This window comes from Copidosoma floridanum, unplaced genomic scaffold (genome assembly GCF_036245765.1).
Source record: "Copidosoma floridanum isolate Cflo_tuat_1 unplaced genomic scaffold, Cflo_Japanese_pri ptg000016l, whole genome shotgun sequence".
NCBI classification, from domain to species: Eukaryota; Metazoa; Arthropoda; class Insecta; order Hymenoptera; family Encyrtidae; genus Copidosoma; species Copidosoma floridanum.
In genome coordinates, this window is record NW_028321893.1 from 5,406,531 (window position 1) to 5,433,466 (window position 26,936).

General features: G+C 33.0%; 1 protein-coding gene across 2 annotated transcripts in view; it reads left to right on the forward strand.

Moving 5' to 3' along the window:
- Rpn2 (Regulatory particle non-ATPase 2) overlaps positions 1 to 26,936 on the forward strand; it is a 492,767-nt gene that overhangs the window by 292,145 nt on the left and 173,686 nt on the right. For both annotated transcript variants that reach the window (XM_089592351.1, XM_089592352.1), the window contains exon 11: positions 23,715 to 24,049. In XM_089592351.1, coding sequence (XP_089448477.1) covers positions 23,715 to 24,049 — 335 coding nt within the window. The remainder of the gene's footprint in view (positions 1 to 23,714; positions 24,050 to 26,936) is intronic.

Sequence of the window (26,936 nt, forward strand, 5' to 3'; positions counted from 1 at the left end):
GGTCGTAATACTCCCACGTTTCAATTAATCGATAGGCTTGACGTCTCGACTTCACGAAGACCAAAATGTTCAGTTGTCGTAGACCGCAGGAGCCAGCCGGGGCGATGTGGCAGCAGAGCAGAGGTGGACGTGCGGCGCGGTAGCAGAACCGTGGTAACCGAGGTAAACGTGGCGCGGGAGCAAAACAGAGGTATGCACGTAGTGTGGCAGCAGGGCAGAGGTTGGCGCGCAGCACAACGGCAGAGTACGGAAGCAGAGAGCAGAGTGGAAGTTGGCGCGAGACGCCTAAGATGTGATGCAGCAGGGGCCTTATCCTCTAAGTGTGTTGGCAGGCGACATAGCCAATACACAGCTAAAGGAGCTCTCTGATTGGTTGAAATTGACTGTGTTGGCCTGGTGTCAGTTGTGTTACCCACCGACACACTTAGAAGATAGGGCCCCTGATGCAGTGTACCTATCGAAGTCCGAGGTGCTCAGGCGCAGTGCCAGCAGAGTTGGCTTCACTTCTTTCATCGCGCATGCACACTGACTTAATGTGATCACTGCGGTGCACCGCACATACATATGTGGTACAGAAAAAAAGTAACGCCTAGGACTTACATGAGCTACTTTATCGCCAGTAGACAGCGCTAAAATAGCGAACTTTACGGCAGGGTAGGTTAAAAAAGTAATGATTCTACTTTATCTAAGTAACTATCCAAGACGGCATCGATGATTGTTCCATATTTAGTGGTCGATGGCAATGGGTTCCTAATCATTTTATTTAACTTCAATTTTCCTTTCAATAATTAAATTAATGGTACCGTAGTCTCAGAGGAACAGTCAACATAAAAATATCCGCTTACCACTAATTATAGGAATTTTATTATAATATTTTTTAAGTACTGCAAAACCCTCGTCTGTATACTTTAGTAGTTGATCATGAATAAATTTAATTACTTTGTTGACAGAAAAATTAGGTAGTATATAAATAGCTACAACGATTATCTCTTTGTCTTTTGGCACAAGGCATTAACATCGACAAATTTTTCTTATTGAACTTTTACCAACATTAGCACTTTTCATATTTGGATTGCGTAAACTTTTCCACTGTTCAAATTTTTTGCAATTTTTTAACGCGTCACACAGTTAAAAATTTTTTTCGATATTTTATCTTTAAAATTTCTACTTGATCCGTTTGATTTTAGAGTTTCTGAAGTCTAATTTTACTTTCAAATTTTGCGCCTGTTAAGTGACGTCAGTCGATTTATAATAAGTTTTAAAAGTGTTTTACTTGAATTATGTATAATCCATATACTAACGATTGAGGAACGATGATATTGTTTACTCTAAGAGAAAAATTTTGGTACATCGTCCGAGATTTGAGTAATGGATGTAAATCAACTGCCCCTTCACATATGTTTAAATGACGGAAAGAGAGAACGTGTTTGCTCTACTACATACATTTATTAAATGCTATACTATATACTACTTGCTATTGAGAGAGCATGTGGTGGTGGGTAGACAAACAGAAACGAAGGAAGCAAGAAAAAGTGTGACGATTTCCCTTACTTTCGTCTGGTAAGGTCCCTACATAAGAAGCTTTGCTTCAAAAAAAAAAAAAAAAATGCAGAAAGAGGGTTCAATACAAAAAGAAAAGAAGCAGCACTTACAGATCCCATGAAATTCGTGGGGTTGTCGACGCTGTATTTGGGCCCAAGGAACTTGCGGCTGCTTTAGTAAGTATCAGTGGTGGCAAGTCATACCCTGGTTGTGGAGCGGGGCTGGCCTCCCTTGACTAAGTAGATGGCCCGCTTGCGTTCTCGATAAGAGAAGATTTCTAGGGTCTGGAATCTCGTGGTGTGCCATCTTTGAGGACCGCTACCCGGGTGGCAGCCTCCTCTCCACTGTTGGCTTTGGCTGAAAGGCGATCCATGTCATACGAGCGACAACGTTCGATCCTCTTACGTTCTTCCTTCATATTATCCTACATCCTTTTTATCATACATAATTCCAACAGTGCCTTACCACTGCATCACTGCGCCTTTATGACACTTAAACTGATGCAAGGATGAGTTTATCTTACAATAGTAAGCCTTATTTTTTTAATAAAAATCTTTAGATATCGCTAAAACAACTAAATTATTATAACACTTTTTTTATTTTAAATCACCGTTAGGGATTTTATATTAGCATCTATATAGTTTAAAATAGATTACAATTTATCGCTTACGTCATCGTCACTTTTGCTTGACCTGTATATAATATTCTTCTTCTTCGATGCTCAAGTGGCTCCTTCTATATTTAAATTTGTTGCAATTAACTTTAGACATTCGTACCAAGTGCGCCATTTGATTACATCTACAACGTAATACGTAATACTATATACTTTGTCACGGTGTTCCCGACGATTGTACGTCGTTTTTGTAGAGCGCTTGTTCCCTCGTTTAAACCTCTTACATTAGTCCTAAAAGAAGGAGGTGCGTGTAAGCGTTTCAACACAACAGGTGGTATACATATATTTTTGGGCCCGATGTTCACATGCTTGGTGGTAAGGAGAGGAGGTACAAACAAGGCTGCCTGTCGATTTAGAATGTGGCTCTGTTATTGAAAACAAGGAGCTAGGAGAAAAAAAGGTAGAAGGTTTTTTTCTCTCGCACATGTGATTGGAGAGACGTTTTCACGTGAAAAAGGGGTCATACACAAAGCATGGGGAGAGAAGGGAGCGAAAAGAGAATCTTTCCAAGTAGCAAGGTAGCAACGAACGCGGTTACCTTGACTCTAAGGTTTTGTTTTAAATTGAACAAATTGTAACAGAAGAGATTTGAGAAGACAAGTGGCTCCTTCATTTTCTCATGAGACTGTAAATTCTAAAACTTCTTAACAAAATTTAAAAACATAGTCTTCGCTTCCCTGTGTTTTTTTTGACCGTAAAAACCTTTTGGTTTCACACGGTATCTAAAATTTAGAGCTGTGTAGTTGGTATACCCACAACAAAAATCCTCAAAGCCTGATGCTTGCAAGTTTGCCTTGCTAGAACTTACATTCTCTTGGGATGCTTGTTATTTTGAATTTACTTAGCCTTTGTTTGATTTCTTTAGCGGCTCATTCGACTTAATAAAATTTACCGAACTTCCCAATGGTCAATGGTAGCATGTTGTCTCTATTACGATTCGCTGCTTTCATAGCCACTACCTTTTTCATTGCTTAATTAATAAATTAAACGTCAAATTTTTTTCATGTCAGAGCATTTTTTTAGTAGAATCAGAATGTATTCCTCATATAAATTCATCAGGAAGATGACTATTAAGCTCTGCTGTAAAATAACAATGCTCTGCTGGTTGCTTCAAGTTTGCGCAAAATCACTTATTCCTTCTTTTACTTTTTGTAACCTCTTTTTAAACTTGAAGCACTAAGTTATTTTACACGATGCTGTCTTAAATGTTTTTGCATTAAATTAGCTAATGCCTTATACTTCTTTGTAGCTGGCTTGTCTGGCATTCATAGAATTTTTAAGAAGGCAGAACTCTGTTTTCGGACCAGTGTCAAAAATAGTACTACCTTCTTAGCTTTGTTTATTGAATTAGCATTAACATAACGCTCCAATTGCTCAATCAATAGCTCCCAAATGTCTCTTTTGTCGTCAAAAAGTTCCATAGCTCCAACTATGCTTTGGCTATCGACAAGTACAATGCAGTTTTCTTGATTTTTTAGCCACTCTTTCAATAAAACTAACAAATTACTCCAGCAGTGTGATGTAAAAATACGTAATGATAATACATAACTTTTTTTCCAACGAAAAATAAAATTATTAGTCTGTTATGGCAACAAAGTCATTTTTTTCTATCTCAACTTTAGAGTGAGCTGGAGCATCCTTTTTTCCAATTTTTATAGTTCATGGAAAATACATTATCGTTTGATAAAAATGAAACTTTAAATTTTCTAAGATATTGCAAATGTTTGAGGTGTAAAATTAAGTTTTTTATGACAATACATTAAAAATTGCAAAAATCAATATCTTTTTCTTTATTATCATTATTAACATAAAATACAAAGTTTTTACCGCAGTAAAATGTCTATAGACCAACTATTAAGTTTATAATAACACTTCAAAGTTTTACTTTCAAAAATTAAGTAACAATAAACTTATTATTGCTCTGTAATTGTTCAAATAGCTTTTCGTCATGCAATGTTATACCAATGTTTTCTTACGGTTACGTTCAAGTGAAAATAAACCTTTTGTCCACGTCGATCTTAATTTTTTTGCATAAAATACTTTCTTGGCCCCCTTTTTTTTGCCATTAACTTCTTAAAAATAATTAATAATAGCTTTGCAGAAGCGTCTTTTTGTAGAAAATATTACGATAAAAAAATTAATGGTTAAACATTTTTTCCAATACCTATAGAAGTAAAAATGTGAATAAAAAACTAAAAAAATAAATAAAGCTATCATCTGATTAAAAAAAACTATCCTTCTTAGGTTACTGCAAAAATTCTGTAGGGAAATGATGAATTTTTTTCTACTATAAAACGAGGCTTCGAAAATTCCTTAGATAATGGTTTACTATAGCATAAACTATAACGTATTTCTGTTTGATATATGCATTTTTACATTACTTAAGAACTTTATTTCATACATAAATGACTTTTTTGAAAAGGTAGGTATATGACTAATGCTTGTCAGTAAGTTAGAATTTTAATACGTCTAATAACAAGCATCCCAAGAGAATGTAAGTTCTAGCAAGGCAAACTTGCAAGCATCAGGCTTTGAGGATTTTTGTTGTGGGTATACCAACTACACAGCTCTAAATTTTAGATACCGTGTGAAACCAAAAGGTTTTTACGGTCAAAAAAAACACAGGGAAGCGAAGACTATGTTTTTAAATTTTGTTAAGAAGTTTTAGAATTTACAGTCTCATGAGAAAATGAAGGAGCCACTTGTCTTCTCAAATCTCTTCTGTTACAATTTGTTCAATTTAAAACAAAACCTTAGAGTCAAGGTAACCGCGTTCGTTGCTACCTTGCTACTTGGAAAGATTCTCTTTTCGCTCCCTTCTCTCCCCATGCTTTGTGTATGACCCCTTTTTCACGTGAAAACGTCTCTCCAATCACATGTGCGAGAGAAAAAAACCTTCTACCTTTTTTTCTCCTAGCTCCTTGTTTTCAATAACAGAGCCACATTCTAAATCGACAGGCAGCCTTGTTTGTACCTCCTCTCCTTACCACCAAGCATGTGAACATCGGGCCCAAAAATATATGTATACCACCTGTTGTGTTGAAACGCTTACACGCACCTCCTTCTTTTAGGACTAATGTAAGAGGTTTAAACGAGGGAACAAGCGCTCTACAAAAACGACGTACAATCGTCGGGAACACCGTGACAAAGTATATAGTATTACGTATTACGTTGTAGATGTAATCAAATGGCGCACTTGGTACGAATGTCTAAAGTTAATTGCAACAAATTTAAATATAGAAGGAGCCACTTGAGCATCGAAGAAGAAGAATATTATATACAGGTCAAGCAAAAGTGACGATGACGTAAGCGATAAATTGTAATCTATTTTAAACTATATAGATGCTAATATAAAATCCCTAACGGTGATTTAAAATAAAAAAAGTGTTATAATAATTTAGTTGTTTTAGCGATATCTAAAGATTTTTATTAAAAAAATAAGGCTTACTATTGTAAGATAAACTCATCCTTGCATCAGTTTAAGTGTCATAAAGGCGCAGTGATGCAGTGGTAAGGCACTGTTGGAATTATGTATGATAAAAAGGATGTAGGATAATATGAAGGAAGAACGTAAGAGGATCGAACGTTGTCGCTCGTATGACATGGATCGCCTTTCAGCCAAAGCCAACAGTGGAGAGGAGGCTGCCACCCGGGTAGCGGTCCTCAAAGATGGCACACCACGAGATTCCAGACCCTAGAAATCTTCTCTTATCGAGAACGCAAGCGGGCCATCTACTTAGTCAAGGGAGGCCAGCCCCGCTCCACAACCAGGGTATGACTTGCCACCACTGATACTTACTAAAGCAGCCGCAAGTTCCTTGGGCCCAAATACAGCGTCGACAACCCCACGAATTTCATGGGATCTGTAAGTGCTGCTTCTTTTCTTTTTGTATTGAACCCTCTTTCTGCATTTTTTTTTTTTTTTTTGAAGCAAAGCTTCTTATGTAGGGACCTTACCAGACGAAAGTAAGGGAAATCGTCACACTTTTTCTTGCTTCCTTCGTTTCTGTTTGTCTACCCACCACCACATGCTCTCTCAATAGCAAGTAGTATATAGTATAGCATTTAATAAATGTATGTAGTAGAGCAAACACGTTCTCTCTTTCCGTCATTTAAACATATGTGAAGGGGCAGTTGATTTACATCCATTACTCAAATCTCGGACGATGTACCAAAATTTTTCTCTTAGAGTAAACAATATCATCGTTCCTCAATCGTTAGTATATGGATTATACATAATTCAAGTAAAACACTTTTAAAACTTATTATAAATCGACTGACGTCACTTAACAGGCGCAAAATTTGAAAGTAAAATTAGACTTCAGAAACTCTAAAATCAAACGGATCAAGTAGAAATTTTAAAGATAAAATATCGAAAAAAATTTTTAACTGTGTGACGCGTTAAAAAATTGCAAAAAATTTGAACAGTGGAAAAGTTTACGCAATCCAAATATGAAAAGTGCTAATGTTGGTAAAAGTTCAATAAGAAAAATTTGTCGATGTTAATGCCTTGTGCCAAAAGACAAAGAGATAATCGTTGTAGCTATTTATATACTACCTAATTTTTCTGTCAACAAAGTAATTAAATTTATTCATGATCAACTACTAAAGTATACAGACGAGGGTTTTGCAGTACTTAAAAAATATTATAATAAAATTCCTATAATTAGTGGTAAGCGGATATTTTTATGTTGACTGTTCCTCTGAGACTACGGTACCATTAATTTAATTATTGAAAGGAAAATTGAAGTTAAATAAAATGATTAGGAACCCATTGCCATCGACCACTAAATATGGAACAATCATCGATGCCGTCTTGGATAGTTACTTAGATAAAGTAGAATCATTACTTTTTTAACCTACCCTGCCGTAAAGTTCGCTATTTTAGCGCTGTCTACTGGCGATAAAGTAGCTCATGTAAGTCCTAGGCGTTACTTTTTTTCTGTACCACATATGTATGTGCGGTGCACCGCAGTGATCACATTAAGTCAGTGTGCATGCGCGATGAAAGAAGTGAAGCCAACTCTGCTGGCACTGCGCCTGAGCACCTCGGACTTCGATAGGTACACTGCATCAGGGGCCCTATCTTCTAAGTGTGTCGGTGGGTAACACAACTGACACCAGGCCAACACAGTCAATTTCAACCAATCAGAGAGCTCCTTTAGCTGTGTATTGGCTATTTCGGAGGCCCGCTCTCAAAGGGATGAGAGGAGGGGCACTTACGCTTCTGGGTGAAGCAAAAAAAAAAAAAAAAAAACACTGCATGCACACACTGCACTTATATTTATCACCTCATTATGTAAACTGATGTCTACACCGATACTACTTTGGCAGACAGCATAAAACAATATTAATTAAAATTATAACGACACATCATCAACACATAGATCCACAATACGTAAATAATCAAGGAAAACAAATGATAATAAGTTAAATTTAGAATAGGAAACGTAGTTATAGGTGTTATCATTGTAAAATTCAGTGTCGAGTACCCGTTTGGATCTAAATTTCTTTTTCACAAAAAAAAAAAAAAAAAATTTACAAAATTTACGAATCGGTACACAACACAGACTTGTCAACCACTTATTGAATGAAAATTTATGTGTCTGTACAAAAAAAGACATAGCTAAGCGTGGTGTGTAAGGTGACGACCGAGTTGAAAAAAAGACAGCAGAGACGTAGCAGGAGTAACTTTAACAAAAAGAGAGTCAAACGCTACGCTGTTAGATAATAGCTGCTACAATTTGCACACATAAAGAGGGAAAAAATGCCTCTGCACTGTCGCTTTTTACCGTAATCTAAGTCGAAAAGAGGCCGATCAAAAACTCACAAAACTACAGACATTTGACATCAAATTTACTTTTACTACCTTCCCGTATTCCCTCAGTAATACTGGCAGTGCGTTGTATGCGGATGAGTGTCATACTGATTAAAATATAACGTAAAAAATAATAATGATCCAAAAAAACAGTAGTAAACATTTTTTATAATTAGTATTCAACCATTATGTGTGAGATAGTGTTCCTTTCAACCACATGTATCAGAATGTAACATTGGTAGCGGCCTATGAATAAAGTTATATAAATATCTAGGGTCATTTGTCACAACCCCCTTCTCTACTCCTCGAGCCACCCTCAGCCCAACCTCCAAATAAGGTAATATTCTAACAGTTCTTACGTAATTTTAATTGGGTTAAGTTTTTAGTCAGCCCCCTTCCACCACCCCTCAGTCTCCCCCCTCGATTTTAATGAACCTCCCCTAAGACCCTTGTCTGACCTCCCTCCCTCATCCCTTGTCTCAATAAAGTACAATTCTATCAGTTTTAAGTATATTTTTGTTGAGCCCCCCTTCACCCCTCTTAGCCCCTCATAATTTTATAACCCAATTACCAAGTAAACCAATAAGCCTCCCTTACAATATAAAAGAACTTCCTTAAGCCTTCCATCAGCAGCAACTTTCAATAAAGTAAAATTATATTTGTAATTATGTCATTTTTAGTTAAATGACTTTGTGCACCCCCACTCTCAGCTTTCCTTACACTTTTTGAGAAAATCTCTTAGCCCCCTTTACCATTTTTAAGCAGCCACTTTTCACCACTCCTCAGTTCTATTTTATTATCTCGAATTCGAATGTAATTATTATGTTTGCTGTGTAATTTGTTCGCACATTTCCATACTGTCAGCTTTTACCTAAATTTTGTTGGGTTGAATTTTTGTTTAGTCCCTTAATGCTTCCCCCTCCCTTATAACTTTATAACAAAATAACTGGAGAATCCAACACAATTTTCAAGAATTCTCTCCAGTCACCCTTTAGCCTCATCTCTAAATAAGGTAAAATTGTATCGGTTTTCATTTTATTTCTAGTTACATATCTATTTGCACCTGCTGTCTCAGCTTTTGAGAATAATTTCTAAACACATTTTCTTAGCAACGCTCCAATATTTGTTTTAGCCCCCTTCAGCCACTTTCCACCACTCTCTTGATAATTAGTCTAGTACATTAGCACATTTGCACACTACCGTTGAGGTAGTTCTCTGGCTTGCTATTCTTTTTTTTTTTATTTTTTTATTTTTTTCTAAAAGCTTATTAATTGCTTTACTGAATACGTATCAGAACACGACATTATATTTTTATCGTTAAATTCATAACAAGTAAATAAACTCACAGAATATTTAAACCGTGGACCTTACTCGTAGCTCTATTTATCACGAAAAGATAGAAATCATATTTATTAAAATACGTCTAATAATGCGCATCCGTTAGAAACAATATTTAAATGATAGTTACATTGATTTTATAAACTTACTTATTATTTAAATAAAAAATGCGAAATATTACGTATGATTTCATACTTTTGCTAATGTAAAGAAAATAAATTTTTTTTGTATCTACTTTAGATTAGTTAACATCAAAATATTGTTTCCAAAGAATATTTTCTAACTCTAAATTATTATAACGTTCTGTTTCAATATAAGTACCATTTTTATTTTTGCATCTTGACAACGTGACATATAATTGACCATGCAAAAATAGTGATTTTTTCAAATATAATCCAATAGTATTCAAACTTTGACCTTTAGTCTTATTTATAGTCCTTGAAAATGCTAAGACTGAACGAAATTGTTTTTAGTACAAATTAAAAGGTAACAATGATGAATTTTCTGTATCAAGAGTTATTTTTAGTATGAAAACTGTCTTTCTAATTTTTTCTCAAGTTATAATGTTTGCTTCAATAGTGTAATTAGTTATTTTGTAATTTGTCATCTTGTACCATTACATAAGCCATTAACTATACTGAAATTTCGTGTCAACATAACAATTTTTCTAATTTTTAAATAAAGCTCACGCGGTAATAAGCCTTCACTAATATTGTTAAAAAATTCATTTAGAAAATTTATATAATTATTATCAGATTTATCAACACCTTCGTAAGTAGCGTGATCTTTGCTGTAAAACAAGTTTTTGTTTCTTCTTTTACATGGTTTAGAATTTTATTATTAAAAAGAAGTGAATTTGTTATAAAAAGTAAGTACAACGTTATTTATTGAAAAGTTAATATCTTTAGCAAAAATATCGGAAAAAACATCAGTTGTTGTCAAATAATTTGGTACGTGAAACGATTTAATTTTTCCTTCTCCAATATCTAATAATAATTTTGAAAATGTTTTGTCAATTGAACGAATATCGATATTAAGTTGGGGAATACAAAATAACGACCAAAAATTTGATTATTTGATTTATTAATACTTTCTTGTATAATCATGCTTCTTCTACTATTTATTAAAACTAAAAGAATCTTTCTGAAATTGCCATTTAAAACAAATAATTTATTACAAAAATGGATATTGGCATCACAGAAATAATTTCATGTTTTTAAAAATGTTTTTAAGGCTTTTTTTGAGATCATAAAAGCATCGTCTTATATAATTAAATCTACTTCTGTCAGTTTTTCTTTTTTAGATTCAAATTTCAAGAATAAACTTTCTACACTGCACGAGTTTAATGGTAAACAAAATGTTCTATGACTGGTCATTCTTTGGAAGTCATATTGATGCCATACATGTCCATGCCATGGATAAAAAATTTTTTTCACCAAAAATGAAATGATGAATAAAAATCTGGTATAAAAATGTTTTTTTTTAACGTCCTGGACCATAAACAAAAAAAATTTTATATGTTTGTTCAAATATAATTTTTAAAATTGTCATTTGATCTTTATTTAATTTATCTAGATTGAATTCAACATTTGAGTACAAAAAACAATTTCTCAAATGGTACTGTTTTTTGTTGTATTAATTTTTGTTGAGTGTGGGAAACTGGAAATTTTTACATGATTTGTCTCCTAATTGTAAAATTTTACTTATCTGTAAAAGTGCACGATTTTGATTGTTATCTATAAAATCTTCCATTAAATGATTTTCATGTTTTCCGAATTTTATCTCCTTAGATGTTTCCGAAATCAGAAACCAGGCAAAAAATTGTCGTAACTGATAAGGTAACATAACAATACTGGCTTCCTTAAAATTATCATCTATTTGATCATCGTGTTATATTGAACCCATTACAATTGCAGTATCGTTGAATGTTTGATATATTATCTTATTAAATGCTTTCAAATCCTTAAATCATGTTGCTCTGGTCACTTTATTTAGTATCAATTTTAAAAAACCTTTCATGATCTTTAGGAGATACTATGTTTACTCTTACTATTGGTGTATTTAATTTTGTAATTTTTTCGTTTTTGCAAAATTTTCAGTTATTTATTGAAACTATTAACGTATAAGTTTGGTTTATAATAATAATAATGATAATAGTAATAAGAATAATAATAATAATAATAATAATAATAATAATAGTTTATAACATATTTTATTGATTTTGCAAAATTCATTAATTCATCAATCACCAGTTTTGTTCGATTCAAACTATGCTATCAGTAAAATTTGCCATTTTTCTATTGTATTTTAAATTTTATTTAAAAAAAAAATAAGTTTTTGTCAATTTTTGAAGTAAATTGTTAAATTACATACTTTGTGACTTATACCACAAATTCAAAATTCTTGTTATTTCCAGGCAACTTTCATTAGTCTTAAGTATCTACCATAAACACAATTTTTAATTCCATCAAAAATTTTTTTACTCTCATCACAGCTTTTTTTATTTCTACTAATGCTATATTATCTGTGTGAATATAGTTTAAAATATACTTATTACTTTGTATAAATGCACAATATTCAACATTGATAGGCATTCATATTTCATCAACAAAAACTGCACACATGGTTGCAACGATTGAATTATATTATCAACTGGAATTTCTTTTTTATTTTTTGTTTTGTGAATATAATTTTTGTAAATGTTATTTCCTCGCTTATAATCTCCTTGGATTTTTTTGCGATTAGAAAAAAAGAAAAAAAATGTCTTGCAAACTTATAAAAAGGTACAATTTATACTACTTCTGTTTTGACTCTTGAACTACTTTACAAAGATTTTTTTATTTTTCTACTTTAAAATAAAAACTGAAAAAATATCATGTTTAACTGATTTTAAAAATTGGGAGGTTGGTGTGCAGAGCGTGCAGGGAGCGAAGCTCTATCACTATAAATATATATATGTGCATATATCTCCCTATATTATATAGTTATTTCTGTGGGGCATTCCACATATCCCCCCACAGCTCCGATACAGACCCTCCACAGACCCCCCACACAATTTTTCCTATCCCTCTACAGACCTCTCACACCATGTTTCTTGTCCCCCCATAGCCCCGCACAGACCCCCCACACCATTTTTCTTATCCCCCCACAGTCCCCCACCGACCCATCACGCTATTTTCTTTGTCTCCCAAAGCCTTTCCACACCATTTTTTTGTCCCCTTACAACTTTTTCTATTAAGTATAAAGTACTCCTATTAACAATAAATTTTAATTTTACTTAGTTTTGAGAATATTTATTTTTATCTATTGTTCCACACTGCTAAAGAGGCCTATAGATGGACTTCATGCATATAAATGAAACATAAAATCCATGTTCAATATAAAATAATGTTAATAAATCATTTATTAAAAAATGTAATATAATAATTATCAAATTGTGAAAAGTCATTGATAAGTATGAAGTTCTCGGTGCAATTAACTTTTTTTGTGTTACTATTATTTTAAAACAATGTAAAATTCGTTAATTCTTATACGTACATACATGACATCATACCACTTCATATATAAATTAAAACGTTACATAATTATTAAATAATAATAACTGTGAAAGTATCGCCTAATTTACAAGGTTAAGTGAATAACCTTTTGAATTTCACTTTATCATAGCCACGAAGAGATAGAACTCCCCGTACCCAATCGAAAATTCTGATGATATTTATAACGATACATATGTATACTTGTTTTATGTATATTATAAATTTGTACATGTTTCAGATGTATCAATATTCTATAGGTATATTTATATATATATTATCTCAACTTATAGAACCCGACTGTCTTTTACCTATTGCTTTAACGTATACGTGTTATAAAATGAATATTGTTGTATTTCAATATCATAAATCGTTAAATCTTTTTCAACAAAAGTTATCATCGTAAAAAAAATATACATCGTGTCATGTACACTTGTTAAATAATGAAATATTAATAAGTGGCTTTCAATTTATGACCATAAATATTGCCGATTTTTCTATAAAAATCATTAAGGAAAGTCAATAAATTATGTAAAAACCTCGTAAATGTCAAAATCGATGTAGATCAAAAACTCTTCTTCCTCACGAAATTCTGGGCACTAACCTCTCCCCACTAATAGATGAAATTTAAAGACACTCCTTTTAAGTTAGAACAGTAGTGGGTTGGCGCGTGGAGACATCACTTCACGGACGTCCACATAATTCCACTTTTGTCCTCATATTAACCCTTACATACATGTGATTGTCCACATAAGTCACCTCTTGATAAGCATATTCAAGTGTTGCATATAATATTATGTCTCTTCTAACCATATGTATGTTAATGTTACATAAGCAGCGTCCTCTCAATAAACTAACTTTTTCCAAACCGCAAATTAGTATTGACGTATTATTGGATTATTAGAATATATCATGGGCACCTATAAATACACTAACTTTTTCTCCAGTATGAGGATTTTAAAGGGTCCTTGGGAACGAGAACCTGCGGCCTTCGAACGTGTTATGGATGACAGCTATCTTTAGCTTGAATTGTCAATGTTCTCACAGGCGTGCCGAAGGGCGCAAACTCAGGTGGTCATCGGCACCACGTTAATACGAATCACTTCTCGGTACTCCTAGACGATTGCAATAGTACTGCATCAGCATAAGTAAATGCGAAATCCATACTGGAGTGAGATTCCACAAGGGTCATTGCTACCTAAGAACTTTCAACACAATAGAAGTGGAAAGCGGTTTAATGAGAAAGACAACGCCTAATTAGGCAGTTTACAAATAATCAACTGTGTAACTGAACGTAAGACTTTAATAAAGAGAATGTACGACGGGATATTCTTATCTTACTCAACTAAAAGAACCTTAACAGGGATATAAGGAATGTCTTCTACACTCATGTTTGTAACAATAGACAAAATTGTTAGTGATATTAACTTTACATTACAACAAAAATTATTCTATTAAGTATTTTTTCAAATCATGTAACTGCTATAATTGAGTGTAAGCAAAAAAATTAATCAACTATTTATCTATGTAAATACAACAACGGACGAATACAGGTATGTTCTTATACAGGTAATGTAGACCTCGGACTTCATATTTTTTCATTTATTTTTTCGCAAGCACAACTTAACTTTTATTTGAGTAAAAATTTTTTTGATAATCTAATGAAAAATATATGCTTGACGATCTTTCGGGAGCAGAAAAAATGGTTGGGAAATACTCGTAGGAAAAATAGAGGTTAGAGACTTACTTAAAGGTGAAACCTACAAGAAATAATTATTTATTTAACTGGGGTAAGAGTAAAATGCTTAACTAATGAATCGCAAACCTTTTTATAATAATAAAACTGCCGAGAGCAGTGGAACGAGGCACGTCTGAAGCCGTGCTCTTCGCACCATGCTTCTCTCCTCCTTCGGCAGAAATGTAGAGGTGAACGCGAAGTATACCCATATCTACGCCAAGTCTGCTTTCGTGCACATGTAAACGCACGTTAAGGTGGTTGTTCACAGTGATCAGCTTATTGTTTACTGCATAAAATGCTTTAGAAATACACTTGACTTAGATATCATGTGTGTATATAAGAAAAAATGTTATGATATTGTGTTAGAAAACAATTTTTTTCTGCGCAAAGTACTAAAAAATTACGTTAACTTTCCTGTTCAAGCAGACAACTGAATGCTGCATGTACATACATACATACATACATATATACATACATACAATTATATATATACATGTATAAATATATACATGTGTGTATATATATATATATATATATATATATATATATATATATATATATATATATATATATATATATATATATATATATATATATATATATATATATATATATTGGAAATGAGAACGATCGACAGTAGGCCCGGCTTTTGTGTACATTGTGTACATTTGTTGTCTCTGGCGGCTCAACGCTCTGTGCGTGTGCGCTTGGTTAACTTGGCGCTCTGCAGGTGTGTGTGTGCGTATTCACGCGGCAAGCTTTGTATACTGTAAGCGCCAGATTATACTCAGCTCTCGTTGAAGAAAGACTCTCTTAAGTTACGTTGCCAAACTCTAGCATTCAAAGGTGCATACATCACCTTAAATGCTAGTGTAAATCTTCTGATTAACTCTTGCTATACAGTGGAAAAAATTCAGTTGTGCAGTGCAGTGCACTTAGTGCTTTGTTTAAGTTGCTCATTGCATAATTTGCAGACCAGCTCAAATAGTTAATCTCATCGAACTACCAGTGATTATCAACAGCAAGACTCAGTGAAACTCTAGTGTATTTCCACAGACAGTAATTGTGTGTCTTAGTCTTGTTTTTGAAGAGTGACAAACGAGACCAAATGGAACGTCATATGGCTTTTCCGAAGTAATTATAAAAATAATTACATATAAAAATTCAGTCTGCCTTTTTTTAGTTAAGTTACACATTTTTTACTTTCGAAGATTCAGTTTTTTACTTTGAGTTGTACTTTTTTTATATGATAGTTCAGTTAAAAATAAAACGAACTCCATTACCAACGCACTACTAGTATAAAAGCAAGCTTCCGTCTAGGAACATCGCGTTTATCGTCACTGAATTCACCACTACAGTAGGCGATGGTGCCCCCTTAAACTTGACTACATTAAATTCGACACATCAAAATATATCAAGACCTTGGGTGTAATTTAATACGATCGTAGTTTCATCTCAAAGACGTATTGCATCACTCGTAAAATAAGCTTACTCAGTAATGTACCACATTTACTTTACGCTAAGACAAGAATGTCACTTGACAAATAAACTTAAACAAAAAGAGCCAAACGTTTAATGTTCATTATTAAGCAAGTCTCCAAATGCGTCTAAAAAATAATCACAATTCATGTAACATAAGTAATCTGCGAGTATGTGAAAAAGTGGTAAAAATACGAATCTCACAGTTTGTTGTGGAACAGGAACTAAAATAGGTTTTAGAGTACGTTGAGAAAACTAGTCTCGAAAAAAGGTTTCGAAGCTAATCTCAATTTGTCGTCGTTGCAACAATCCATTTGCTTATAAGAAATCTTTTTAAAAGCATGTAGGAAGATATTGTGCTGTTCCTTATAAAAATACTACCGTGTATGTCCAAACTGTTTAGGTGGTTTGTTAATAGCATCACTAATGATACGTAATGAGGATTGCAATGGGTAATGCACATTATTCTAAATTCTAGCAAAACCCAAGAACCACAGAAAACTTGTAACGTGTACACACGTTCCTTCAGTACGCACTCCCGTTTTACAAGTGTAATAAGAGCTTGCAAGAGGCTTGTTATCGATATGACTGTTTGGCACTTACGTTATCGAAAGTTGATATCTAGTCCCATTCCTAAATCTAGAGAAAAGCCGGACTCTCATAAGCCCGGGTTCAGGTAACTCATCTGAAAACCGATAAAGTGATAAAATTACTTACGTTACAAATTAACGGATGTAACAAAAGAAAAATTTTTTTTGTAGCGTCATTTCAAACAGGTTACGTAATTATTTGTCACCAATTTTGCAGTTGTTTATTAAAACAATATCAACTAAGGCACTGCCAACTTTACAGGAAGTTAGCAGCCCACTTACCTCTACAACGACAACCATGCTGACTGCAAAATTCTGCATGGGCTAGGAATTTGCAGTTTTTTTTGCATTTCTCTGAATAGCCCGATGCCGATTTTGATATTCCTTTATTTAAACTATCAATAATTATTGCTGATTCCTTCACGTGTAACAACAACCCGTGCATGTAAGTGCGTCTTACTGTACAATTTTGTAGGATGAAGGTTCGGCCTAAAGTTCAGTATTCTTATTTAGACTATCTAATTATTTATAGTTTTTGTCAAATGTTGACAGGTTTTTTTTTTGATTTTAAAAAAAAAATTTATAACCTTTAAATGTTATGTTCAATCAATACATATGTAATAATAATCTTTAAAAATCCAAAATTTTTCATTATACTACAATGCAGTAACTTCTCAGAAACATGTTTACAAAATTTCAGATCAAAATATAAAAAAAAATTTAAAAAGATGTATCGGAAGTTTCAAACGTTGGAATCCAACGAAAATCCAAAGTTATTTTATTTGCTTTAACAACTAAGTAACTACCAAAAATACATTGTACAAACACATTACACCTGCTCCTCAAAAAAAACACCGCTTACTGTGACTTTTATGAAAATTCACTAAAGTAAATATTGTACTTCAAAAAGCCTCTTTACAAGAGTTTAAGGATCACTAATTACGATTCTGTACTCCAAAATCAAGTAAGGGAGGTTGCACCTTATCGAAACCACCTCTTAAAAAGACAGAAGTAGAAAAATAATTTAATTAAAAATAAAAATCTTTTCTTGGAGTTTCAAACTAGAAAAAAACATGTAAAGATTAATTGACTTATCACACCTTGCGGACGGACGAAAATAAAAACAACAAAAAAAGGTATATATACAGTTAGACATCGTTTGTCAGTGTTTTTTTAGGATTTTCTGCTTATAAATCAAAGATAAAAAAGGGTGTAACGTGTAAGGGTAGTTTTACTACAAAAAAACTACCACTAAAAGTATAGTAAGTTCAAACCTCGTTTCACTTCGTAAATAATTTCTCTGGCGTTCATAAGATCTGGAACAGAGGTAATTGGTGATAAGACTATGTAGGTGCAAGTACGCAGAAAACAGTTTTTCGACTGCCATTTGAACAAATCAAAATAAACCTGGCTATGATTTTAGTATGTAATAAAGTACTTAGCGAGTACGTCTAAATTTTTTTAAAATTTTCAATCATCCGAAACCGAGGTAAATAGTAATAACACTATGTAAGCGCAAGTACTCGGCATACAATTATTCAACCGCCATTTTAACAAATCAAAATTTTAGTACGTTATTTTAGTAATCCAAGCATCCCCAACTAGTTAAGATTACAATAGCAGGCATAAAATCTTACAGGTAAATTATATCAGTAAATAGAGAGTATAAAAAATTTTTTTTCGTGATTTGAGCACTAGCGAATAGAAAAATATTGTCACAAAAGTCTTATTACTACAAATTATTCGGTATTTTAGGGCCTGTAACTGTTTTAAGTTATGATTGCAAGCTCTTATACTTACAGTCTAGTTGTATTAGTGTATAGAGAGTATAATGTAATTTTTTTTGTAATTTTAGCACTGGCTAATCGAAATCTATCACCGAAACAGTGCTATTTAAAATATATTGCATATGTCAAATGCCGTGCAAATAATTAAGGTTATTTTTGTTGTTGCTTTTAAATTAAGTATAGTTGTTTTGGAGTACATTGTTAATAATTAAAATATCATCCTAATATTACAAGCCGATAGGTAGATGTATTCGACTGTCTCTGCTTGCACCTCATGTATACGTGTTATATGTTTGATATATACATCGTTCTTTGTACTTTGTAGTAGTTTTCGTTGGATAAGTGCCATCGTCTCCGGGGCTATTTTGCGGCCCAAGGGACTTGCAAAGTAGGGCTCGAGGGACGTAAGGTAGCCACGGAGCGATGGCGCTTATGTGGTGAATGCTATTTTTTCTACCGAGGGAACACCAGCCTCTCAAAAACGTCCGAGGTAGGAAAAAACTTTTTTTTGGCAGTTTATATTAAAAATTACTATATTACGTGTTTGTATGATGTATTTTTGGTAGTTACTTAGTTGTGAAAGCAAATAAAACAATTTTGGATTGTTGTTGGATTCCAACGTTTGAAACTTCAGATACATCTTCTCAAATTTTTTTTATATTTTGATCTGAAATTTTGTAAACATGTTTCTGAAAAGTTACTGCATAATCGAACAATAAAATTTTTTAGATTCTTATAGATTATTATCACATATGTATCAATTGAACATAAAATTTAAAGGTTATAATTTTTTTTTGAAAAGCTAATAAAACTCATCAACATTTGACCAAAACTTTAAGTAATTAGAGAGTCTAGGTAAGAATACTGTACTTTAGGCCGAACCTTCATCCTATAAAATTGTACAGTAAGACGCACTTACGTGCACGGGTTGTTGTTACACGTGAAGGAATCAGCAATAATTATTCATAATTTAAATAAAGGATTATCAAAATCGTCATCGGGCTATTCAGAGAAATGCAAAAAAAAACTGCAAATTCCTAGCCCATGCAGAATTTTGCAGTCAGCTTGGTTGTCGTTGTAGGGATAAGTGGACTGCTAATTTCTTGGGAAGTTAAAAGCGCACGTCGTTAGTTAAAAAAAAATAAATTAATTTAAAATCAGCATTGGGCTATTTGGACGAATGCAAAAAAACTTTAAATTCCTAGCCCATGCAGAACTTTGCAATTGGCTTGGTTGTCCTTGTAGGGGAAAGTGGACTGCTAACTTTCTGTGAAGTTGGCAGTGCCTTAGCTGTTATTCCTTAAATAAACAAGTGCAAAATTGAAATTAAAACTGCAAATTAAATGCAAAAAACTTGCAAAATCCTCTTCCAATCAGAATGCTGTTACTAAAAAGTGGTGTCCCAACTTCACAGACGTCCCTAGAACTTAATCATAAATCTTCTAACTTTAGGATGGAGTCTCTATACCCTCTACCTATGATGATAATGTCCTCTTCTTAGAACCAGTTAAATATCGCTTCATTATTATCAAACTTATTAATAATGATTGTGGCATCATTATTTTAAGGAACTGAAAAATAAGGGCCTTGTATATCGAATATGTTAACATTCCGTAATGCATATCGAGCACATGGTTTTCCCTTGCTGTCTGCCTAACGAAAAGAAGTGCAATATCGAACTTTTTGCTGTTTATCGTTGTCCACCTAACTAAGCAAAAGGCGATATGGAGCTTTCCTCTTCGTATTGTTTCGGCTAGTAGTTGACTCCCACCTAACGAGCCGAAGTGTCATATATAGCGTTTGACTATTTATCGTCATTTATCTGAAAGAAAAAGCTAAATCAAGATTATAATATTTACCGGTTGTTACTTAATGATTGAAAGTACGATATTAAGCTTTTGGCTGTTTGTGGCCGTTCACCGAAAAGGAGATGCTCGATGTAACGCCCCCAACTGTTTGAGGCCGTTGACCTAACGAGAGGATGTGTCGTATGGAGCATTATTTTTTTTGATTACTTAACTGAGAGAAAAGTGATTTCATGCATTTTGCTGATTATGACCATTCACCCAACGAAGAGGTGTACGATTTTGAGCTTTTGGCTTTTCATTGTCCTTTTTCTAACTATGAGATGCTCGATATAGTGCCTTTGGTGGTTCATCACCATTTACCCAACTGCGACAAGTATGATATTGCTTCTCCAACTGTTAATCATTGTTTATTTGAGGGACAAAGTGATATTGAGTTATTTTTCCTTGCGAATCTTGGTTTTGTGCATCTTAAGTGGTTTTTAGTTATGTTCATGTGCAACCGACTAGCCGCTCGACTGCGTCCAAAGAGTTGCCTGCATTTCACCGGAGAAGAAAGGTGATGTACGCTAGTATACGTTTTTTTAGCATTGCACCTTAGGCAAAAGCTTAAGGTACTTTGGCCGTTCATCACACTTGGCCTAAGGGGATTATTATTTCCTTAGGAACTACTCTTCAACGTTAAGAAGAACTTTTTCGCATGACGATGTTATTATTGAGTAGCATTTATGTCCAGAGAAAATTTGTCATCATTTGCCCGTTCTCTTGAGTTTTTTATGATCTGATTTATACATCTTTGACGTCCAGCATCTTCTAATGCAAATTTAAATCACAAAGTACCTCGCACTTATGATTAGCTGAGCGATTAATTAAAAAAAATTGTGTCATCATTGTGTTACACTTGTCTGAAAATATCTTGCAAGTAAGTATCGAATATTTCAGGAATTAATACGGTGAAAGTACCTGGTTTTTGAAATAGCAGGCTCAGAAAAAGGACATCAGGGGTCTGTAATTGTTCGTGTTATTAGAATGGCTGCTTAATGATGTACTTAAAATACACTTTAAAGAAAACGACATTAATAGAAATAAGGTAGTTTGAAAAATCATTTTAATGTTTAATGAATAGTGTTAATCTTATTTCGGAAAGAAAATTTTTAACAATCATAACTTAGTACGTGTGGAATGACTACTGGGAAATAACTCGCGACAGAGTAACTTGATAAAGATTTTAAGAAATTTTTAAATGAAACATGTAAACAACGAAAAGTTACCTATTCTGAACGTGAGTCACGAAGCATATACGCACACGTGCAGCAGCGGCATAGTGTGCAATGACGTATTTATTTCTGATGAGCTGCTTGCGTAGCACGATAAAATGACGGAAATAGGCTAGTCTATTACTTATATAACACTAATATTATTTTTTCCTGCATTTTGTTTAATTACAGCACTCGCAAGATATGTGACGTAATCCCTCTCTCCTCTTGACTGACTATGTATACGAACACTCCGCCTGCTTCGCTGAACTAACTTCAACAAAAATTGGTGACTTTCATTGCTTTTTCTCTTAAAAGCAAGAGTTCTTATGAACTTGCGCCCATTACGACTTTTGTTCAAGACGTTTTAAACTACAACTTTATATAGAACCCAGCCAATTTCATCCGGACCTAAAATCCCATCTGCTTGATGTGGGGCTCTTTTAACACTATAAACAAAAAAATTTTTGTAATTTAAACTTGTTTTTTTAAAAATAAGGAAATTTTAAGTAACTTTTAAATTAAATCAATAATCACAATGCCATCAACTTTTTGTACAGAGAAACGCAAAGAACTTCTTGTGATAGTTCACAATTGCTTATGGGTTTAAAAAAAATGCTGCTGACACGATGCTGTTAATGAATGCTGTAAGCAGATGACCATTTATAGTTGCTCAATAATTATTTAATTTGGTAATTCAAAAATTTTTTGTAAAAATAATATTAAACAAACAATACTGTATCAAATATATCATAAAATAAACATTTTTAAAATTTTCTTTTTACAGGTATGCTCATTTGTACATTAATAAATACAATTTATGACTTACCTATTGTTACATTCATTGACGAAAAAGTACTTTTTATTTATTAAAATATAGATCTATACAATTTATACATGTATACATAATGAATTAATATATAATAACTGTATTCTGCCTGCCAATCGGACCACCTTTATCCCCCGTCGTCTAACACCCCTTCCCCCACCACGATATCTTTGCCAGCTACAAGTCTGGAGGTACCTGAAAAGCCAATGAAACTGTATTGAAAAGTATCGCACAACTGCACCCCACTTTAAGTTCCAGAATCGACTTGGCTGGAGGGTGAGATGTAGGTGGTGAAGAAAAGAGCAATAAATATGGATATTCTACATAACTGAGAATTAAACAAATTTATCGATCAATCTTCGACTAGCTTTGACAACAGCTCAGATTCCAATATTGACAACTGTCATTCTACGCCCAGAACCATCAGCACAGTATCCTTATCGTTGTTCGGTCTTAGCAGCTAACTCCATACCTCTAGGGGTGACATAATCTCCCCTTGACTCTCGCACTAAATTCGCTCATGCTGAGAAACATCTTGAACAAATATCGCCCAAAGGGTGGGACATTAGTATGCTTATACCCAAGGTTTCAACAAGGTTTTTACTTCCGATACGCTAAGTTCTACCTTGCGCCCGTAAGAGCAAAAACTATGCGCTTATGGTACGAAAAATAGTGTAATTTAATTCCTCCTTACAGTACGTTTTATCCCTTTAAGTGAATACTATTTCCTCAAACAAAAACTTTCGCTTAAAATATTGATGATAGAAAAATCCTTCAATTCACTTACTTACCATGTACTTTAAAGTCCTACTATCATTTTAAAGTTACGTCAGTTCGATATTTTTTGCTAAGTTTTTGTATAAATATTCAAACGAATGCTTATATGGCAGGTAACAGCAAAATGGCCGAAGCTGTAGGAACTGTGCGCAACTGACTGATTGGCTGAAACGTTCGTGCTAACCCACAACCTAGCTGACTGAGCTACCGCGTGCTCTATATATATATACACTATAGCGCTTATGCTAGATGAAGGGAAACTAGTTAGTGTTCAATGGCACACATTATATATTTTGATAAAGTATTATTTTACTTTTATAATATAAATTGTTTCATATCATAATACACAATCCTAAATTGTTTATTTGTATATTAAAAAATGTAGTTACATATATCATGACGTTTCAGATGAATATAACTGTTTATTCGTCATAAAAAAATGTGTAGTAATATACAACAAAAGGAAGCTTATTCCTATCGTGTGCCCTCAGGCACCAACATGTTCTATTTTTATTAACGAAGAATCTTTTACTTTTTTTTTTTTTTTAGATCTCCAGAGCAGTGCCCCAGTGTAGTTTCTCTTCTTGCTGAAAGCTATAATCCGCACGTTCGGTATGGTGCTGCTATGGCTCTTGGTATAGCTTGTGCAGGAACTGGCTTAAAAGAAGCAATAAATTTACTTGATCCCATGACAAATGATCCTGTGAATTTCGTACGTCAAGGAGCATTGATTGCTTCCTCGTTAATTTTAATTCAACAAACAGAAGCTACTTGTAATAGAGTAAAAGATTTTCGATCATTGTATGCAAAAGTAATAATTGATAAACACGAAGATCATATGGCTAAGTTTGGAGCTATCTTAGCTCAAGGAATAATCGATGCAGGTAAGATTCGTTGTGAATACGTCCAAACATTTATTAAAAATAAAATAATCGTTTTATAAAAATGAGAGTGCATTGTATAAGGTCCATTTAGAATTAAGTTGTGCTAATTATTAAACTGCTTTTTTGCTACGAAAAAGCATTAAACAATTTATGACTAAAATCAGAATAAAATAGAATTTTTTACACATAAAACAAAACGTTATAATGTTGTCGATGGCATGAATAAGTCGATTAAAATTAAAGATCTTGTTACTGACTTTCATGATATACAAACATTGTTTTAATTAACTCTACTGACGAAAGTGTCCCTGCTTTTACAGTACACAAGTACTTTTTTTGGTCGAAGCAGACAGAGAACAACGTTTTTAGTATTTTTTTCCAGTTCATTACATTTTTTTTATACAAGTCATAAGGATAACGTGTTTTAGGTAGTAGACACTATTATTAAATATTCTCTAACCCATACAATTTGAACTTTGACTGTACAACATGTTTACGTTAAACTTTTTTACGTGCTTCAGGAATCATTGCTGTATTATTTATCAACGCTATCCATGCAGTAACTTTTTTTTCTTTACTCACATTATGACAACAACCATTAGGCACAAAAATTATGGGTGCCTTGTGTTTTAGAGGTATCGTTGTTTTCTCACCTGAGAAGAAACAAAACTTGAGAAATTTCATTATTGATACAAAGCGACAACTGTAATAAAATGTTTTGAAATTTATGCATTTAACAAAAAAGCTGCAAGGAACATTTTTGGCTGAAAAGTAATAAACGTACCTTTTTTTTTTTAAAGTTAAAATACATTTCTTATTTCATTATCAATGAAAACAAGTCATGAGAATGTATCGAGTCACGATGGACCAAATTATTCCTGTTTAATGTACGAAAGCCTTGGTACAGATACGTTCATCAATATACACGAAACAACAGCATCATGTTTTGTATCTAAACTATGTGGCCAGAGAGTTTGCAAGTTTAGATCAGAGGATGTCAATAAAAAGAGCCTCCAGTCAATGGCATTAGAGCATTCCAGAACAGAAAGTATATTCGTACATACAGCGCCATGTTTAGAAAAGGCTTATACTTTCTTTTTTTAACTAGATACTTTTCTCTCTAGCACCCTTTAAGCTGAGCTTGATGAATAGCTAGTTCTATACATACTTATGTGTACTTCATTCTTTGATAATTTTAAACTATTCTGAGTACAAAATAAGCAACTTAATTTTTGTTAAACACTAAAGTGTGAGATTCAAAGCAAAAGCCCAGTACTACTCACCACTAAAAAATTAAATATTATGTATTATAAAATTTATGACGTAAATAACTGTCTATAAGTTTATTGAGACGCTACCGAATGCAAAAATATGAAAATTGCCTATGACCGTACGTATCTTTAATGTTAATTTATTACTTCACATATGGATGATTACATTAATACTATAAGTAATTGATAAAAATCTTGTGTTCCGTGTATAAAAGGCTGTAGTTACGTTGTCTAAATGAGTATTAAATGTCACGTTGTTTGATTGTCAAAAAATGGTAAATAAAGTAATGATTTTTAACCATTTGCTTACAAAATTAAAAAAAAACTTACAAGAACTCTGAAATCTTCAGGAAAGAGCGAACTTCATATTTATAAGGAATATTGTATTATATAATGTAAGAGATATTAATATTTTAAAAATTTCTTTTATTTTATGGATGTTCTATTTAAAGAAAGACTTGAAATGACTTGAAAAATGCATCTCTCAAAGTTTCTACGACATGTTATGATTTTACTTAATTTGTGACTCACTGTAGGTTATTTGTTATTTTAAGTTTAGATGAGATAAAACATCTATTATAAGCAACCTTAAAAATCCTTGTATACCATTAAGCATTAGACCTGAATCGTTCTTGTTAAGTGATATAGTAGAATCTGAATTTTATAAAAATTGATAAAATAGATAAAGCTGAGACCCAATTTTCATAGTACTTTTTTCAGAATTTCGTAAATACATGATAAAATGTGCACCTCACCTTCTTCCCAAAACTTCTTCTCTCATTAGCTCCTGTCGTTCTAGTAGGGATAGGAGAACACGCATGCATAGCTGTGCTATCGTACATGGCATGTCCGACGCCATGCCACTGTTGTTCTTGACAGCATTATAGTTTTCTTGTTTTTTTTTTTTTTTATATGAGACGGTTTTATGATTGTGTCAGTTTGTTTACGTTGTTTAAGAGTGTCTTATGTAGAAGTTAAAAGCGTATAGCATCCTTCCTAGTTACTCCTTTACATGATTTACCAAAACTGCTTCTTCTGCAATAGTATACATTAGTATGTATACTATTATCTATTACATTTCTATGTATACTATAGTATGCAATAATACATTATCTGTTTGCGTTCACACTCTTTTTTGTAATATAATGCAGTAATGTACATTTTTTTTTTTTTTTTTTTTTTTATGAAAGATCGTCATGAAATTAATTATAAAAACAAATTGTCTATTTAGTTCCTTTTTTTATGTATTAGCACTGTCACCAGTGCAGCCGTATTATTATAACTTTTACTTTAGTAGATTTTTTCAAGGATTATTCATTCATTTTTTTTGTGCTCCGATAGTTCTTAAAAAAAATTTTTCGTTTATTAAGTAACGCATTCGTTTATCTTTTCACTCATGTATGTATACGCATATGAATTTTTTATTTAAAAAAGCACATTTTTTTCTTGTACGCGTAATTATTGTATATGCACAAGTCTTAGGTTTTTGTAATTTCTTTAACTAAAAAAATTTTATTTACTTGATTACTATGCTAATACCTGTTGTTAGTTGCTGTAGCCTGACTGATATTCTCGTGGCTAAGCACTCCGCATTCAGAAGATTATTAATTGCAGTG